An 18,901-nucleotide genomic window follows, 5' to 3' on the forward strand; every position below is an offset into this window, starting at 1 on the left:
CATACTGCAAACTTATCATCTGGTATTCTCATTTGCTTTGGCGTATATCAGTCTTTAATTCCACGCAGTTCCGTACTCACTTGTCAGAGCTTCTGTCATGTGCAGCATCCAGGGCCTGTCCACCTCAACTAACAGCGGCCAACTATGTCCATTCAATGCATCTAGTCCCCATCCTCCCACCTACCCCATCTCTTCTCCCCGGACGCCTTGTTCTTCCCCATTAGCTCCTAAAGAATCCTCACCAAGTCGCCAAGTGTTCGACATGTTCTGCTTCATCTCGCTCCTTTTATGGTTCTTCCTCTTCTCGCTCCTATTGTACTTGTTCAGGAACATGGATGTTGAACAAATCCAGAAGGAACTAGGAGGACGGCAAACAAACCGAGGAAGCATGAGCTTTGTCCTGTCCTGTGCAACCATGGCCATCGACACCACGTCCGCCGACACCAAGTCTTGTGTCCTCACGGCCAGCGAGTAGAAAGCCAGGAGAAAGACTATGTCGTTGATGATAAAGCTTGCCGCATCGCATGACACCGCGGCCCCGTGGTCCGAGGCTCCTCGCGAGGTTTCGATTTTTGGATTACATGTTTTTTCGCCCCTGAACGAGTGACATCGCATGCCCCTGGAGACTAGCACCATACCTTGTGTTCTAGTAGCAGCCACGAGGGCCTAGAACGGCTCGCGGGAGAGCCCGAGCAGCCTTCTTGTTGGGGAACGTAGTAATTTCAAAAAATTTCCTACGCATACGCAAGATCATGGTGATGCACAGCAACGAGAGGGGAGAGTATTGTCTACGTACCCTCGTAGACCGAAGCGGAAGCGTTGACGCAACGTAGAGGAAGTAGTCGTACGTCTTCCCGGTCCAACCGATCCAAGCACCGTTACTCCGGCACCTCCGAGTTCTTAGCACACGTTCAGCTCGATGACGCTCCCTGGGCTCCGATCCAGCAAAGCTTCGGGGATTAGTTCCGTCAGCACGACGGCGTGGTGACGATCTTGATGTTCTACCGTCGCAGGGCTTCGCCTAAGCGCTGCTACAATATGATCGAGGTGGAATATGGTGGAGGGGGGCACCGCACACGGCTAAGGAACGATCACGATGATCAACTTGTGTATTCTAGGGTGCCCCCTTGCCCCCGTATATAAAGGAGGGAGGGGGAGGTGCGGCCGGCCCCCTTGGGGTGCGCCTGGAGGAGTCCTACTCCCACCGGGAGTAGGACTCCCCCCTCTTGCCTTGTTGGAGAAGGAAAGGGGGAAGGGGAAAGAGGAAAGGGGGGGGGGGGGCGCCGCCCCCCTTCCCTTGTCCTATTCGGACTAGGAAGGGGAGGGGCGCGCGGCCACCTCCTGCCCCCTTTTCTCTTCTCCCTTAAGGCCCATGTAGGCCCAATAACCTCCCGGGGGGTTCCGGTAACCTCCCGGTACTCCGGTAAAATCCCGATTTCACCCGGAACTATTCCTATGTCCAAATATAGGCTTCCAATATATCGATCTTTATGTCTCGACCATTTCGAGACTCCTCATCATGTCCATGATCACATCCGGGACTCTGAACAACCTTCGGTACATCAAAATACATAAACTCATAATAACTGTCATCGTAACGTTAAGCGTGCGGACCCTACGGTTCGAGAACAATGTAGACATGACCAAGACACGTCTCCGGTCAATAACCAATAGCGGTACCTGGATGCCCATATTGGCTCCTACATATTCTACGAAGATCTTTATCGGTCAGACCGCATAACAACATACGTTGTTCCCTTTGTCATCGGTATGTTAGTTGCCCGAGATTCGATCGTCGGTATCCAATACCTAGTTCAATCTCGTCACCGGCAAGTCTCTTTACTCATTCCGTAATACATCATCTCACAACTAACACATTAGTTGCAATGCTTGCAAGGCTTATGTGATGTGCATTACCGAGAGGGCCCAGAGATACCTATCCGACAATCGGAGTGACAAATCCTAATCTCGAAATACGCCAACCCAACATGTACCTTTGGAGACACCTGTAGAGCTCCTTTATAATCACCCAGTTACGTTGTGACGTTTGGTAGCACACAAAGTGTTCCTCCGGCAAACGGGAGTTGCGTAATCTCATAGTCATAGGAACATGTATAAGTTATGAAGAAAGCAATAGCAACATACTAAACGATCGGGTGCTAAGCTAATGGAATGGGTCATGTCAATCAGATCATTCAACTAATGATGTGACCCCGTTAATCAAATAACAACTCTTTGTCCATGGTTAGGAAACATAACCATCTTTGATTAACGAGCTAGTCAAGTAGAGGCATACTAGTGACACTCTGTTTGTTTATGTATTCACACATGTATTATGTTTCCGGTTAATACAATTCTAGGATGAATAATAAACATTTATCATGATATATAAGGAAATAAATAATAACTTTATTATTGCCTCTAGGGCATATTTCCTTCACTTCTCTCTCTCTCTCTCTCACTGTCTCTCTCTCTCTCCTATTTGTTTTCTCACGAGCCCAAACGAGGCCACTGTTCCTCTTCCCCAGCGTCACAAAAAACAGGTAATGATCTAGAAATACAGCTCGCTCCATAAAGAAGAATCACTAGGTCCAGTCTCACCATGTAGACTCGCCGGCGCTCTTCGTGTCGGAGTTCTGCACCTGCACTCTCTCTCTCTCTCTCTCTCTCTCTCTCTCTCTCTCCACTCACAGAAGCAGATTGCCATGGCCAGCATCCTCACGAGTCCTCTTTACTTCAGAAGCACGCGGTAATTGTCCCATGGTGGTGCCCGTCCGTTTCAGCAGAGGTGGAACCGCAGCTCGCCGGTATGCCTAGTTGCCATGGCCGCACTGGCTCGCGGTCTATGTACTGACTTCTCAGTTCTTTTGTGCATTTAATGCTGACAAATAGGTGCACTGTGCCAATCTACAATGGAGCGGTGTATTGACCGACATCTATTCGTTTCATCTAATTATGTACTGATCCCTAGACAACAAAGCAGCGGTGAGATTTCAGTGAGCGTGGTCGTCAAGTGCTCTTAGTCCGCGTCCGTTGCCGGGTCTCTTACTAACCCCTCCGCCGCGACACATGCTGAAGCTATGGCCCTCATGAAAACTATCAATTTGGCAGACAGTTTTGGTATGGGGCGTGTTATCTTCATGACGGACTGCCTCCCTCTAAAACAAGCAATCGATCCAACTCGTCGGACCTAAGCCTCTTTTCGTGAGTCCAAGTATTTGTTACAACTAGGGTTCATCGAGTATAAGATCATGTTTGAGCATCATTTTTGTAACAAGCCAGCCCATCTGTTGGCTGGCCATGCTGCAAGGCTGGGCTTGGTGGTGACGGTATGTGGCTCACTAACCTCCCCTTGATGTAATTGGTGTTGCGGCCGACCACTTAGTCGCACCCACTAGCTAATGGAATGGGAAGTGTTCCATATCAAAAAAAAAAGTTTACTAGAAGATGTAGCTAATAGAAAGCAATTAATGCGTGAAAAAAGCAATGAGATCCCAGTTTCCTCTCTTTTTTAGCGCCAGGTGCATTCAGAACTTCTTGTTTTAATTCCTTAAAAGAAGTTGTAAAATAGAAGAAGTACCAATGAATAGCGAGTAAATAGCATAAATACACCACATTTGGGCAATTTGAGTTTTTACATCACATGATAAACCTTTCTTTTTGTAAGTAGGATAACAAATCAGTTTGCTTACATATGTGTGGGGCCTTTTGCATGTTCACATGATGTAATAAACCTTTCTTCCATTTCTAAAGATGAGGTTCAAGGAAAGTGCGGTCATGAACACGTACGTCAAGCTCTCTTGTGATAACTGGGTGAAATGTTTTGAGTGGTTCCGTCTCTTGGTTGACCAAAAAGGGTACTGTGATGGAGGTTCACGCGTGTGCATGAATTGCTTTGTGCAAAAAACTGGAGTTTTTTCTTTTTCGATAAATGGAATCGAGGGTCAAACTTGGCCAATGCGGTAAGCTATCTACAAATAACGGATTTAATAGAGCAGAGTCAGTCACCTGAAATAAAAAGACTTACTGTAAATCGCAGCCGAATTTCGGTGGCCGTCCGATCTGCGTTGTGATTCGCGCGAGCACACGTGGCGCTGGGCCGCGGGCGCCTCTCCGAAGCAGAGTTGCGTGAGAAAGATGCCGGAGAGGCCGCGAGCCGATGTTTCTGCCGGCGGCCGGTGGTGCGGAGAAGGTCGCCCGGAGCAGGAGCCATACCTTCCCAGAGCTGGAGTGGAGGCACTCATCGCGGCTTCATCTGTAAGTGTTGGATCTGCAGCTAGAAGCTAGGGTTCTTGATTCATGCTGCTTTGCTATCGAGATTCAGTCGGGGGTGGCCTTAGATTTTATTTGCCGCAAAATCTAGTGCGGATTACTTTTTGCTCCAACAAAAGGATTGCATCAGGAGGAGGAAGATGAAGTCGCTGGAGCAGAGCAGTCTGCATTTTCTTCTTCTGTCAGACAGACATCCACTTGCTATACCAATTCTTAGTTCAGACATAGGGATCTACAAGCGGTTGCCGATCTCTCCGTGCACAGTCAGTAGCTTATTCTGGATACTAGATGGTTGACCTCAACTAAATTTGTTACGGCAGAAAGGCCCACCAAATTGGGATACATGAAAACAAGCTCATTCACTGGACGCAAAAGTAATGGGAGGAAAAACTTGTTGGTGGAACTTCATCATATTCACGAGACGGAGTCCATAGCCATAGCGGTCAGTCTGGCACACCCAGTCCATATTCCATAACTTTATCATCTTGAGGAGATAGTCCATATCCCATCTTCAGGAGACAGAGTCCAATTCATCATTAGAAACTGACAACACAGGTTCCTGACAGTCCAAACTAGAGCAACTACTCCAAGAACCATCAAATTTCTAACATTCTCCAGGAAACTTCAGAAATCCAAATAGACAAATCATTGAAAGAAGCAGAAAACAACCTGAATGTTCTTAGTCACACTCCGCAAATATTCAGAAACAGGGTGCAATAGTAATTAGTGGTCCACTGTTTCTGAAGCACAGCAAACACATAGATTTGTGTCTACTTCCACCAGGGGAAACATAATTAGATCTACTTAAACAAGCTTCACTTTATAGCTCAACCACATACATCATTGCAAGAAATAGGACCAATCTGAATATTCAGTGTGCAACTTAACCACACTCCACAAATATTCAGCTTTCCGTATCACTTGTCACTTGAATAGATTTATTTAACTCTCCTAACTTTACCTCGGTTTTAATAGCCACACTAATAGGAGGGCACTAGAAGAATTTAAGACTTACCTGCGAGCCATCTTCCATCCGCTGATCTTCTTAAACTGCCACTTCTTCCATCCTCTTTTTAAAACTTGCCATGGTAGGGCTTATACCATTTTCACATGCAAAATCATTTTGACCATCAGTGTTATCTATATCTTCTGTCTCATGATCATCACCATTAGTTGAGTTGCGAAGCTTAGCTGCCGGAGATCCCTTGATGGCGATGCTGCTAATTCTATCTGTCTCTTGAGCTGTTGCGCTTTCCTCGTCTTTTGCTCTGTTTTCTCAACTCTGAATACATTCCTGTAGCTTAAGGTTTGAGGCATCACGTCAACTTGGGAACAGGCATACCATTTCAAAACAGTTGACTGAAGATCATCTTAGACACCATCACAATGTGCTAAGTGTCACAGCTCACAAGAAATGCAGCTAACTGAGTACAGACCACAAAATAGACAATGGTACTATACAGTTATATCACAAGTAATATCAGTACCATTCAGAAGGTGAAAACACAACTGAACAAAAGCATATCATGGAGCAAACTGGGTAAAAACAACATAGACTACAGTGCGTACCTGATTAATAATAGAGAACACATGCGTTTGTTGCAGCTAAAGTTGAATCATCAACAATGAAAAACCATGTGGAAAACACGAGCTAATGTAGGAATGGATTAAGAAGGAAAACACAAGTATCAGGACTCCTGCCCCTCAGCCGATAATACAAACTAAGGTCTGAAACTGGGCAGAAATCTTTATTCTTTGATAAGTACCGTGGACTTAGCACCCCATCACGGCGCACACAATCCGGTAGCCCCCTTTTGGCCGTGTGGCAAACAAATTCCACACAGGCGGCTGCCCATCAGGTGTCCATGAATGAAGCTCAACCACCTTTTCATCAGTAGAATTGTTGGGACACCCAATAACAATCAGCCGGTCACCACACCCTCGGAAACCCCATGTCCTCGCCATAATTCTTAGAGTGTACAGGCACTTTTCCAAGAGATTAGAGGCCCAAATTTTGAAAAACTTATCAGTGGCGGGCAGCTTTTACCTCTCGCCACTGTCCTGCACGCACAGTTACTCCTTCCGCACCGCCCCGAACTGTCCTAGATCTATTTTCATTTCTCCCTTTTCATTTCTCTCAGTCAGTTCCTCTCCTCTCCTCTCCTTTCCGCGTAGTCTGCCGTCCGTCCGACCAGCCGGAGGCTCCTTCCACACGTCCTCCGCCTCGACCGCCGACGTCCGACCAGCCAGAGACACTCGCGAGGAGAGGTCCTAACATCTAGATGCAACAATTGAAAGGGAAAGAAACTACGACTATGCGATTGCTGGAAAGGAAGGCGCCTGCATTTCCCACTAGACGACAACAAGCATGCTAAAAAGATAGCATACGGTGTCACATTTAGGAAGCTGAAGCACATCAAGTTGTATCATCTCCACAAGCTAGACCAAATATGCATGCGAGAGGAGACCTATATATCCGAGCGTTGGAGACGGTCAGCCTCTGCTAGTGCTAGGGCTTAAGACGCCTACCACCCATGTCACGTGAAGGTCCCAAGCCGGTGGCTGAGTGGTGGGGTAGACTCGAGTGGGATGGAGGTGGCCAGCCAATGGTTCGGCTGGCCGGCCCCGGTGGCATCCCCTATCCCATTCCCATCCCACAGCTAGAGTGGGGTCGTCGCGGCTTAATATGGAAGTGTTGTTTCTGTGGCTTGTTATGGTTCCTGATATAGTAGATTCGGTGCCGTATATATGGAATATCTAATACTATCACACAGTCCATTGTGTGTTCTCCTTGCTAACGAAATGAGAGTTCTCAGCCACCATTGACGTGAGGAGGCAGCATCTCGGTGACTCCGTCCGTGGCTCCGTGCTGTGGTGGAAGGAGGAAGCCTATGTCGACCTGACGCCTGAAACCTCAAGCTACAGGCAAGCATTCAAAGTCCAAAAAATAGAGCAAAAGCAGAGAAAGCCACAGGCAGAGCAAAGTATTCTTGGTTCACAAAGCAGAGGAAGCAGAAGTGCAGTCTGTATCTATATATGCATAAATTGTGATCGCATGATTATACTGCCCGTGTGGGGGTAGCTCTGTAGGCGCGGCAAAGACATCCCAACAATCTGTCAGAATTGGTTCTTCATGCCACTGGGGCGATTGGGTCTGAATTTCCAACAGTACAGCTCCCCAAATCTCGTTTGCCTCTTCCATCTGCCAGAGAGACGCGGCGTTCAGTGCATGTCAGGGACTTTCCCTAGCCCATACATGTACTTGGGTTGGACCATGGATATCATATGGGCCGGGCCTGGCTGCACCACTGACCGCTACGAGCTACAAGTACCCGAGACGAAGCAACGAGAGACCCATCCAGTGGATCACGAACCCGGCGGCGGCGGCACCCTGTTCTTCCCCTACCTTTCTTCCCCCAATTCATGTATCTGAGACTGTAATCCACTATTGCTACAAGAATTCGTATGTGAGAGTGATAGATCGAGAGAGATATTGTTAGGCTGCTAACAGTGCAACAATTGTTGGTTGCTCGTCCGGGCGGACGCTTGTCAAGTGTACTGAATTGCATCGTCTTCTTCTGCCAATCGCACTGCATTGGGCTGTGCTGGGCGAGCCAATCCACTCTCAAGTAACATGCATGGTCTGATTGCCTACGGTAGCGCCCAGGCAGATCTTCAGTACTTGCTGCATCCAACAGCTCCAGTGCTCGGACTGCATCCTCTGAGAGCACTTCCCCGTAATCGCCAACCTCAATGGTTAGGAGTTGAGCGGAGCCCTTGCACTAATGCTCGCGAGAGTACTTCTCCCCACAACGGAAACAGAGGCCGTGCTGGCATCTGTAGTCTCGTAACTCGAAAGATCATTGTTTTCAAAAGACGCTAACTTTAACAAGATTTGCCATTTATAATTACACATCATTTCTTTTCATGTACTCAGGAGTCAGTACTAGGCTACTAGCTATATCTGTCCTTTTTTGCAAATTGAACCATATAACGAATTTCACTGTTATACAAATATAGAATAACAACTGGTATCTGTCCCTGGTCTGTTTGCATCCCAGCGTCACCCGGAACACGTTCAGCCTTTCCTTACTTTCGGTTGAAGGTTGTTCAAACGGCTCTCAAGAAAAATAAACAATTGGAAAGAAAAATCATGATTTTACACTCTTAGAGAAAATTAATCTATACCAAACTATGAGTAAATACATTTTCAGAACAGCTGACTGAATATCATTGGGTCCAAATTGTTTTTTATTCAGAGTTCGAAAAATCTTGAAGAAGAAAAGAGGGCAAGCTAGAGACTGGATTCGATGTTCGTAAAGTAAACTGAGAGTTCTGTTTTACTGTAGAGATAAAGTTGGGTGATGGAGATGAAGATCATCAGAACACCGTCGATAGCGTGAAAACATTATTGGAATTTGGAACACAAATTGCAACTGGAAATAACAGCTAGTGACTGAAACTCGGATGTTTCTGCAGGCACTTTCTTTGGAACTCATTCATGTCTTGCCTTTTTGTATCATCAGTAGAGGGCTCCCAGGAAATTCAGACTGAGAAGAATGAGAATGTAACTACAAGGGATCGTCTTTGATTGGAGGATGTCAGTTATGAGGTGTAACTACAAGACGAACCAATAGACAAAATGAGGTGTTGTTTAAGCTAGTTGTTAAATGCATTTTCTTCTTCCGTGTTGTGTTGCTGATATTATCTGGGGTCGTCTTTGATTGGAGGATGGTGACCCAGAGAAAATTTATTTGGCATTCATTTAGATCTTATCAATTTCAAGCAGATCGGGCGGGCGCTCCTTGATGTTGAGATTTGTTAGTCAATGTATAACTTTGTTAGAAGAAGATTGAAACATTTGCAGCTAGCCTTCCTTCCTTTTTTTGTGTTGGTTCCTGATCACTTTGGTTAATCTTGTAGCAAAAAATATCAGTTAGCTTTTGCCGGGTTGTTGTTGTTACTATAATCCGGGTCAGTAGCGTACGTAGTTGTTTTATAGTAAGGGCCTTCACATTACAATGGAAGAAGAGAAATCCCGAGCGCACCTATGTACATATGTTTGTACTCCTATGTATATTAAACCAAAATGTTGCTGAATTCTTCCGGCAATAATGTCTGTGATGTGACTTGCTTTTACCCGTGTATGATATGGTTGTGTTAAGTAAACTGAACCAAAACCACTAGCTAATGTCAGACGGAACACGAGTATTGCAAGTGCAGTAAAAGAAGGAAAAACATGTCCAGCCTTTCCTTATTTTCGGTTGAAGGTTGTTCAAACGACTCTCAAGAAATAAACAATTTCATCTAAAAGAATAAACAATTTGAAAGAAAAATCATGATTTCACACTCCTAGAGCAAATTAATCTATACCAAACTACGAGTAAATACATTTCAGAACAGCTGACTGAATATCGTCGGGTCCAAATTGCTTTTTATTCAGAGTTTGAAAAATCTTGAACAAAACAAGAGGGCAAGCTAGGGACTGAATTCGTTGTTTGAAAGGTAACTGAGAGTTCTGTTTTACGGTACAGATAAAATTTGGTGATGGAGACGAAGATCATCAGAACACTGTACAAAGTGTCAAAACATTATTGGAACACAAATTGCAAATTGGAAATAACAGCTAGTGACTAAAAACTCGGATGTTTCTGCAGGCACTTTCTCTGGAACTCATTCATGTCTTCTCTTTTTGTATCATCAGTGGAGCGCTCCCAGGAAATTCAGACTGAAAATGAGGCACAGCCAGCACTGCATGGAAGTACGTGTCATTCAAATCATGAGGCAAACCGGATAAAGAAAAAATTATACAAAGCGAGTACAAGGTAAGTAACTTACTCATATCTTGCATGCATCCAACCATTGTTCAGTTGACCGACTCAGCAACCCATCAGGGGGCACATAATCCAGCCGCCAACGTATGGCCGTGTGGCAAACAAATTCCACGCAGGCGGTTGCCCATCCGGGATCCATGAATGAAGCTCAACCTCCTTTTCATCACTAGAATTGTTTGGAGGCCCAATAACAATCAGCCAGTCACCACACGCTCGGAAACCCATGTCCCAGCCATCTTTCTCCTTAGACTGTACAGGCAATTTCCCAAGCATGATCCACTTATTGTCCAGCTTATCATACTGCTTCAAATCATTATTCTCACTGTAATCAGCAGCATAAAGCTCATTGTTCACAACTGCTAGGAGCAGAGGAGCTCCCAGTCTTGTCTCGTTGATCCCCTGAGACATGTTGTCGGTGAGCCTCCATGACCGCCGGTTCAAGTCATACTCCTCACCGCATGTCAATACCTTGTGACTACTGCTATTACCACCGAGCACATAGAACTTGCCGTCCATGAAGGCGCCAGAGCATCCGTACCTAGCCCTATTCATGCTGGGAAGGGGTGTCCAAGTATGCGTCTCCGAGTCATACATCTCTGCGGAGATCAACACATTACAAGAAGAATCCTTGCCTCCCGCGACATACGCCTTTTCACCGACACTCGCTGACCCAAACCAGTAGCGCGGGGTGTTCATCGCATCAGCATCAGCCAGCCATGTCCATGAATTGGTAAGGATGCTATATCTCAAGGCAACCCTTCCGCAGTCCCCAAACACCAGCAGCTCGGTTCCTACGGCGAGCGACTCCGAGATGAATTTGCTTTGAGCCGGTGGCATCTTGGGCACTTGGATCCAGCGCTCAGTGGACGGGTCATAAGCCTCCCACTCCGGAGGATTATTACCGCAAGAGAGATAGATCCAGTGCTCTGCGACCCCATTCTTGCGACGCAGGCGGTAGATGTCCCCGTTGCAAACCACGGAATTCAAATCAAGGTTGAGGGAGGCGATGGCGCCATATTCCCACCTGGAAAGACGGTGGAGGCAATAGATGAAGAGGTCACGACCTATCACACCAATCATATTGCTCCACGAGACCTCTCCACCATCAGCTCCCGCTCCTGACAAAACTCGACAAATTAATTGACGGGTAATTTATCACCTGAAGCCTGATGGCAAATTGTCTCTGTTAGAAAAAGTATACCTGGAACATGCAGCGGGCAGGAAGTGGACTCCGGTGATATCCTGCAGATTACAACAAGCATGAACAGTTAATTTAGGTAGAAGAATTGAAGAGTTACAACAACCATGTAGCTCGGCGCTGGCACTACCTTTTATCACCAAAATCGGAACCAGAATCCACCAGTTGCACGCCAATTATAGGATTGCTCGGATGATTAATAACTACGCCGATCCTCGAGACATACTGCAGATAAGCAGCTGCACCTCCAAATTTTGCGGTGACCTCTCTAAGGTCTCTCATATGCTCGATGCTGATTAATGCAGTACCATGTCGATATTGTTTCCACTGCTCAGACTCCGAAAAAAGTTCAAGTCGTTGGTTCATTCGGGGGATGGCGTCGAAAACGAGCCTGAGCTTCCAGAGATTAGGCATTGCGTCCGCCTCAAGTTTTAGCCAAGCTATTCCACTCATGAACCTCAGCTTCAAGTACTTGAGAGCTGTGAAAATTCTGGTGAATCCTGCAGCCGTGCCAAAGATTATCTTAATATCAGGTGACTTCTCCACATACAACGACAGAGCAGTGAGGGCAGGCAACCCTCTAAGAATAGCAACATCGTTTACTGACAGTCCATCCACTGCAATCTTCAGAATGCTTAGGTTGCCAAGTTGTTTCATCCACACATCCAGATCCAGACGAGAAAATTTGACGAGTTTGCGCGGTGAGACTGAGAGCTCAAATCTCTGGAGATGGTGGGGAGGTTTGACGAAATACCAGCCAGTGATTGCTTTTGAAGCGTCACCATACCCAACCAAGGATCCGTGAGCCACCACTTTTATAGTTTTTAGGCTGCCATCTTCACATATTAAAGAATCCAGAGCTTCCATACTTCGGTTCAGATGGTAGGAATCAGAAGAAGGCGGTATAGAAATATAAATATCCTGCAGGTGGTTCAACAAGCCAAGGCTCCCAGGTGGATTGACGGACCAATCCAGCAGATCTGAGTGGGCAGGAAGACTGAGGTGCAACAAGTGTGGGAGATATATAATATCCCATGGAACATGAGTACCTCTTGTTGTATCCTTGACATCCAGTGTTTCCAGACATTGAAGCCCTATCATACGGCTTGGCAGTTCTATGCAGACATCACAAGCAATCTTCAAATATCTCAAATGGAACAATTCTGATATTCCAGTGAGGTCTATCGCCAGGTCTTGCTCACCATGGCGAAGATCGCACAACTGAAGGTTTAGAACACGGAGAATCTTGAACTCTCCAATGCAAGGCATACATTCCGATAATCCAAAATATCCAAGTGACCGTACTTGTGACTTTCTGATGTTTGCTGGTATCTTGGCATAGTTTGCATCACCAAGTTGGAGAGACAGTCGACGGACCTTATGAGAAAGTGCCAAATTTTTTCGATTGTAATCTACTACCACAAGGAAATTCTCTTCAGCAGACATGTGTGCAATAAGATCATGTACCACGTCATGTACTGTGCAGGACACCACCTCATTGTTGAAGTTGATAGACACAGGTTGGATGAATCTTCTATCAACAAGTTCATCAAAATACATTCCGGCAACTTGTTCCATATTTTGCCCTTCACATGCAGCAAGAAACCCTTCAGCCACCCATTGCCTGACCAGGTCATGTTTGAAGAATATGGAGCCCTCTGGATACATACAGAGCTGGAGCAAGCATGTCTTGAAGTAATGAGGAAGGCTGTTGTAGCTGAGGTTTAGTATTTTTCTTGTTCCTTCTGAAGTGGAATTTGATGTCAAACAGGAGATCAACGAGTCATGTATGTGTGTCAATAAATCCATTGATAGGGAAGGGTGGTTTGCTAACAGACTAGCTATGCTGATGATTGCTAGCGGCAAACCACCACATATCTCTATAATTTGACCTGAAACTTGTTTCAATTCTTCAGGACTATCACTTTCAGAACCAAAAAGCCTGCCAAAGAATAGCTTCCTTGAGTGAACATCATCCAATGGATTCATCTCAAAAACTTGTTCTGGGTCATCGCTGCAACATGCTAATGCAACATCTTCAATCTGTGTAGTTGTCACTATTCTGCTTCCTTGACTACACTTGGGGAAGAGCTGATTAATAACATTCCTTGCTGATGTATCCCATAAATCATCAACAGCAATTAGATACCTGCATGTCAAGAATGCACTCATGTCACATTTATGCATCAGGCTAACAGTAACAACAGTTAGATGTTCATACATGTCCAGGACTTATGGTATTAACCTGAAGTTAAATGTTACTGCTAGCATCAAGTTAGTGCTGACTTGAAGAGTAAAGCTAATGTCTGTTGACTCGACAGGCATGTACTGAAGCTTTTCTAGATCACTGTAAAGCTTACTATCGAACTTTTCTAGCTCACTGTAAAGCTTCTCTGAAAAACGTCTTTTTAGAAATTGACCTGCCGGGGTTTAATGTAGTACATGTGATTCTGGATCATGTGGAAAATAAGTACATACTATTTGCATTTGGTAAATAAGTACCTCTTGCCATGTAGATAATTCCTGATATTTTCAGCAGTAATGTGAAGTTCATCAGAAGCTTCTTGGGTTTCTTGGGGCTGCTTCCGCTGGATTTGTGATAGCATGTTGCGGAAAAGCCTCTTCATATCAGGCTTTTTGGACACCCGGATGAAAGCCCTGCAATGGAATTGCCTTCCAATTTTATTGTACAACACTTTGGCAAGCATTGTTTTGCCAAGAGATCCAGATCCATGAATAGACACCACCTTGAGCTGCTGATCCGTGTCGTTAGCCAGCGAGTTGATAAACTTGCTCATTCGACCATCAATTACTAGGCCGGAACAAGTCTTCTCACAAGGTAGTGGCGGCATTGGCATTATAGGCCCAATGGCTGAAAATCTACGTGCCGCTGAGGTGCTACAACAATGGACCTGGTACCTCTCGTGCCGCCAGATCGCCTCCCGGGCATAGATCCTGAATTCTGATACCTTTTCAACCATCTGCTGGTACCACTTGAGCTTCTTGGGAGCACGAATGACATCAACACGAATGGTTTTAGAGATAACATGTGCTGGCACATTAGGAGCTGCATATTCAATCTGTTTCTGCCACTTGAGCCTCTTGGGAATCTTAACACGACTCATCTTGTAGTCAGATTTGTAGCCAAGAGACTCAGGGGGCACAAAGTTGTCAATACAATCTAGGATGTCATAAGATAGCTCTTGTGCCTCTTTCATCCAGCACTTGGCCACCGGGGAAGGGTCCTCCACCTCTAACAGATCTTCAAGGTATGCGCCTATTTCTTCAAGATCATCTTTGAGGAGCTGCGACCTATCATTGAGCCCCTTGGTCAGCTTGCATCCATGAGGACCTAGCATCATTTCAAGCTTCTTAAGAAGGGGTCTCATGGCGCCCAGAGAAACACTGAAATTGGCATCAATTTCTCTGCCTGTACCTCCCATTGAAACATCTGAAAAGAAGCATAGATGAGAAATAACGACTTAATTTGTACAACGGACGTTGCATGTAATACATAACTACCAGCATGTGTCACACTCGCATCTGTTTCTGTTAACATAACTGACATTCATAAAAGCCAAATTATATCAATTTTGTACTTTGTACTTCACTCATCATATCCACCAAGACATTTAAATTGCGGAGAAAACAAATTGCTTATAGACATTTTTTGTGGACTTTATTGACTCAAAATGAAACATCAGAGATACAAGCACAATGAGCACACACACCCGTTGTCTACATGAGTATGATGCACACAAACCAACACTAACGCACACAAAAATCACATAGGCAAAGATAAAGTTCCTAAAAGACTGAAGCTTTACCTAGTTTATTCGACTAGTTTGGCTAGCTATGCACTCGTAGAACATGTGAATGAGCTATGTAATCTTGTGTGTGACTAGTTGTGGTCATGATTCATTTTTATTTTTAGTTTTGTCTGGTACTCAATGACTTGAACTTGTTTTCATGTTTAATAAAATTAGTTGTGTGCATCTTGTCATGCCGAGGCAATGGTACTCCCTTTAAAAAAAATACTCAGCAATATAAGGGAAGCAAATTTGGGATTACGTTATTAGCTTGCACACATTGCTATGTCATTGTGACGTCCAGTCGGGTCTCATCTAGTACGTGTTATTATGGTTTTGCTAATCTATCTTTGCATTAGTGCAAAATTGTGCTGTTACGCCTCCCCCAACCCAATTGCACACGCTAGTGATGAACTATGCACGGCGAAACACACATTATAAAACACTTCTTATTCGGTACAACCCTGCTAGACACAATGACGGACAGTTCTGCCCATACCCCTTCATCATAAGAAAGGGTAAGATGGTCCTTATACAAAATATGTCGCCCTGACCATACACAGGTAAACTGGGTCATCCCAGCAGCAAACGATATATGTAGTGGACCAGTGGAAAATCCTAAAATATATTGCTTGCGGTGGGAATTGAACACAGGAGCTCCCAAACCAGTAAAAACCAACCTGGAACAATCTAGAAGGTTTCCAAAACCGGCATCTGCAGAGGCAACAAACAAATTAAAATGGGCTGGCCCCTGTTCACTTGTATAGATTGGGTGTGCAAAACAGCGACTGCTTGACGTAATAAGCGTCTAATAGGGTTTTTCCCCAACAGGAGCCTGATGGGATCAATGTCATCGCCTAGATAGGCCAACGGCTAAGCGTTTTTTTATACTTTCAAAAAAAAGGGTAAGCATTTTTTTCCTTTTTTCTTTATTCATTAATTCTTTTTTTTCTTTTTGAACTTTATTATTCTCTTTGAAACTTGTTCAAAATTTTTGAAACACAAGTTACCACCACAAATTTACTCCCTCCGTCCGAAGATACTTGTCATCAAAATGGACAAAAAGGGATGTATATAGAATCAAAATACATCTAGATACAACCCCTTTTATTCATTTTGATGACAAGTATTTCCGGATGGAGGGAGTACTAAATGTTTATCCAAAACTTGTTCAATAACTTGTTCAAAATATTAAAAACATATAATTTTTATGAACGGAGGGAGTATTAAAACACAAGTCACCACCACAAATCTACTAAATATTTATCCAAACGATTTGTTCAAGCGGAATGTTGTAGCGTGCGGCTGGTTGCGTCGAACCGTAGGCTTTTTGTTAATTATTGGTTTGATATTTTTAAGAGGTAGATCACTCCCTGGCCTCAACATCGGTTGATGTGCATCGCCATATATGATTGATTAATCTGTGATGGCAAGCAAAGTTAAGCATCGCTGCTGAACAGATGGGCCTACATAGAGAGGGAAGAAACGTAGGAGAAAACACTGGAAGCCACTGCCTCATCACCATCTGGGAGTTCCTACCGTATTTGTCGATCTGGCCTAGTTGGATTCGGGGGCCACTATCTATAGGACATGTGTCATTGACGGCACACTTGTGTACATGAAGCCCTAGTCGACCTGCATGTGCTCCACCCGCCAGATTGACATGAAGCCGTCGGCTGCATAGCTCCGCCGACAATCGTCATTGATGGATGACACAGATGTGTTAGACATCGGCTACCAAAGTCGGCACCATGTTGCCATGAGTCCACACACACTACGAGAGGGAACAACGTTGAAAGTAGCTCGGATGCCTATTGAATTCATACTCCAGCGAGTTGCTCCAAAAATCGAAACTGATGGCAGGGTCTTGAACTCAAGACCTATTGGCTATGATACCATATTGAATTCATATTCCAGCCAGTTGCTTCAAAAGTCTAAATTGATGAAGAAAGGCGGGCAATATATTTCAACAATGCCAGCATGAAAACAATGGCTGATGTTGCTGTTGCAGGAATCGAAGACAATGGAGTAGGGTGAGCCGTTGTTTGTTGCTACGGTGAGCTAGTCAGAATCCCACCGAGGGCCACTACCCTCTTCATCGCAGTCTTCCCTGGAACCCACGACGCCAGGGCCTTCCACGCCCCTCGTCAGAGGCAAGCCCCACACCGGCACCCACCATGGAGGTTATGCCCGGCACCCCATCGACAATGGCAAGAGGAGGAGATGCGGAGAAGGAGCCTCTAGCACCGGCAGCCTGGAGGTGTCGCCGACGCAAGGTCCTATTTTATTGATTGGCATTGGTGCAAAATATATAATCAGACACAAAGTTCTGGTGAGTGTGGTTAGTGGTATGCCTCGAAAAATAGCCACGATGTCGTTGGTGCACTCGGTGGCACACATTCCAGTACGATCCACTGCCCGTGCACTTGCAAAATCACACACAACACCAGTCACAAGTTTTTTCTTTGTGGCAGCAGTCACCCGTTTGATGTAATTCATACACATTACAACAACTCCAACTGGCTGATCCAAACAGACGACGATTTTGTCCGTCTTTTGTCCCTTTGGGTCAGCCCGGCGGACGCGCCCAATGTTGGCCCAACTCATTTTTGAGGTCGCCCAACGTTTGGGTCGGTGCTCGGGATTGAATGGGGTCGGCGCCGGCTCGGCCTTGACAGGGGACGATGGCATCAGCGGCGGCACGACATAGTCGCCGGCAGCGGAGAGCGCCGGCGCGCCTGGTATGCCGCCTCCTCCTCTTCCGCCTTGCGCCTATTCAACTAAATTCACAAAGCCCCTACAAGCTCGACAACTTCAAGCCTTCAAGAACAATCTTAACCTTGACATGTTTAGATTGAGGGAGGATGTTAAACGATAGGCTTCAGTTGTGTAACGTGACATGGTCACGATTTCATGTCACGATTGTAATTGTGGTGTGCGTGTGTTTCTTGTAAACCAAGGCAGGTGGTTAGTCGGCTAGTCCAATCTCATGTATAGCTTGGATTAGGGGCCAAGCCCTAAACTACCTGCCGATCTTGTATCTCTGATGATGATATAAACGCGCACGCGTCCCTGCCAGGAGGCATACGCTTCACACCAAACCTCGCTAGTTTTTTACATGGTAATCAGAGCCTATCTCGGATTCATCCATGGCGCGCTCATCCGCAAATACATTCCCCTCATATCCTTTTGCACACATTGCCACAGAGAAGCTTTTGCGAGGGAATGAAGCACTCTAGCGCGCCATCGTCCTCTCTGCGATCAGGGGGGCGCAGATGATGGGCTTCCTCGATCTGGAGCAGGTGGTGCCGCCCATGATGATCGAGGTCACTAGCGATGACGACAAGACCAAGTCGAAGGCCCCCAACCCGAAGTTCGGCACCTGGTATGCTCGTGATCAGCAGGTCTTCTCCTACCTGCTGACCACGCTACCACGTGAGATGGCCATCCAAGTGGTGACTTGCCACATCGCAGCAGAGCTGTGGAACACCGTGCAAAGGGATGCTTACCTCGCATACCCGAGCGCGGTCTGTCAACGTCAGGATCGCGCTGGCGAATCTCCAGAAGGGCAATTCCACCATTACAGAGTGCGTTGGTAAGATCAGAACCCTTTGTGATGAGTTAGTTGCCTTAGGAAAGAAGGTGGACTAGGAAGATGTGGTTTCGCACATCCTCGGCGGACTGGAGGAAGAGTTCGATCCCGTGGTTTCTGCCATGTGCTCATGGGTTGAACCTGTGACTGTCCCGGAGCTGTACTCTCAGCTTTTGAGCTTCGAGACTCGCATGAA

At 45.7% G+C, this 18,901-nt stretch overlaps 1 protein-coding gene across 1 annotated transcript; it reads right to left on the minus strand.

Moving 5' to 3' along the window:
- Window positions 1-10,151: 10,151 nt before the first annotated feature.
- On the minus strand, window positions 10,152-14,747 carry LOC123150016 (disease resistance protein RGA5-like). The gene is made up of 4 exons (XM_044569816.1): window positions 13,807-14,747; window positions 11,435-13,453; window positions 11,308-11,348; window positions 10,152-11,224 (listed from the first exon to the last, which is right to left on the minus strand). Exons 1-4 carry the CDS (start codon window positions 14,745-14,747, stop codon window positions 10,152-10,154), a joined length of 4,074 nt encoding a protein of 1,357 aa, XP_044425751.1.
- Between the last annotated feature and the right edge of the window lie 4,154 nt (window positions 14,748-18,901).

The sequence above is a fragment of the Triticum aestivum genome, chromosome 7A (genome assembly GCF_018294505.1).
Source record: "Triticum aestivum cultivar Chinese Spring chromosome 7A, IWGSC CS RefSeq v2.1, whole genome shotgun sequence".
NCBI lineage: Eukaryota > Viridiplantae > Streptophyta > Magnoliopsida > Poales > Poaceae > Triticum > Triticum aestivum.

Bases quoted from the DNA above. Each gene is read 5' to 3' on its own strand.
- LOC123150016 (XM_044569816.1), bottom strand. From the start codon at position 14,747: ATGGGAGGTACAGGCAGAGAAATTGATGCCAATTTCAGTGTTTCTCTG. The intron at 11,349-11,434 runs GTAGTGCCAGCG...TGTAATCTGCAG, and splicing joins TCCGATTTTGGTGATAAAAG to GATATCACCGGAGTCCACTT. The intron at 11,225-11,307 runs GTATACTTTTTC...GAGTTTTGTCAG, and splicing joins CTGCCCGCTGCATGTTCCAG to GAGCGGGAGCTGATGGTGGA.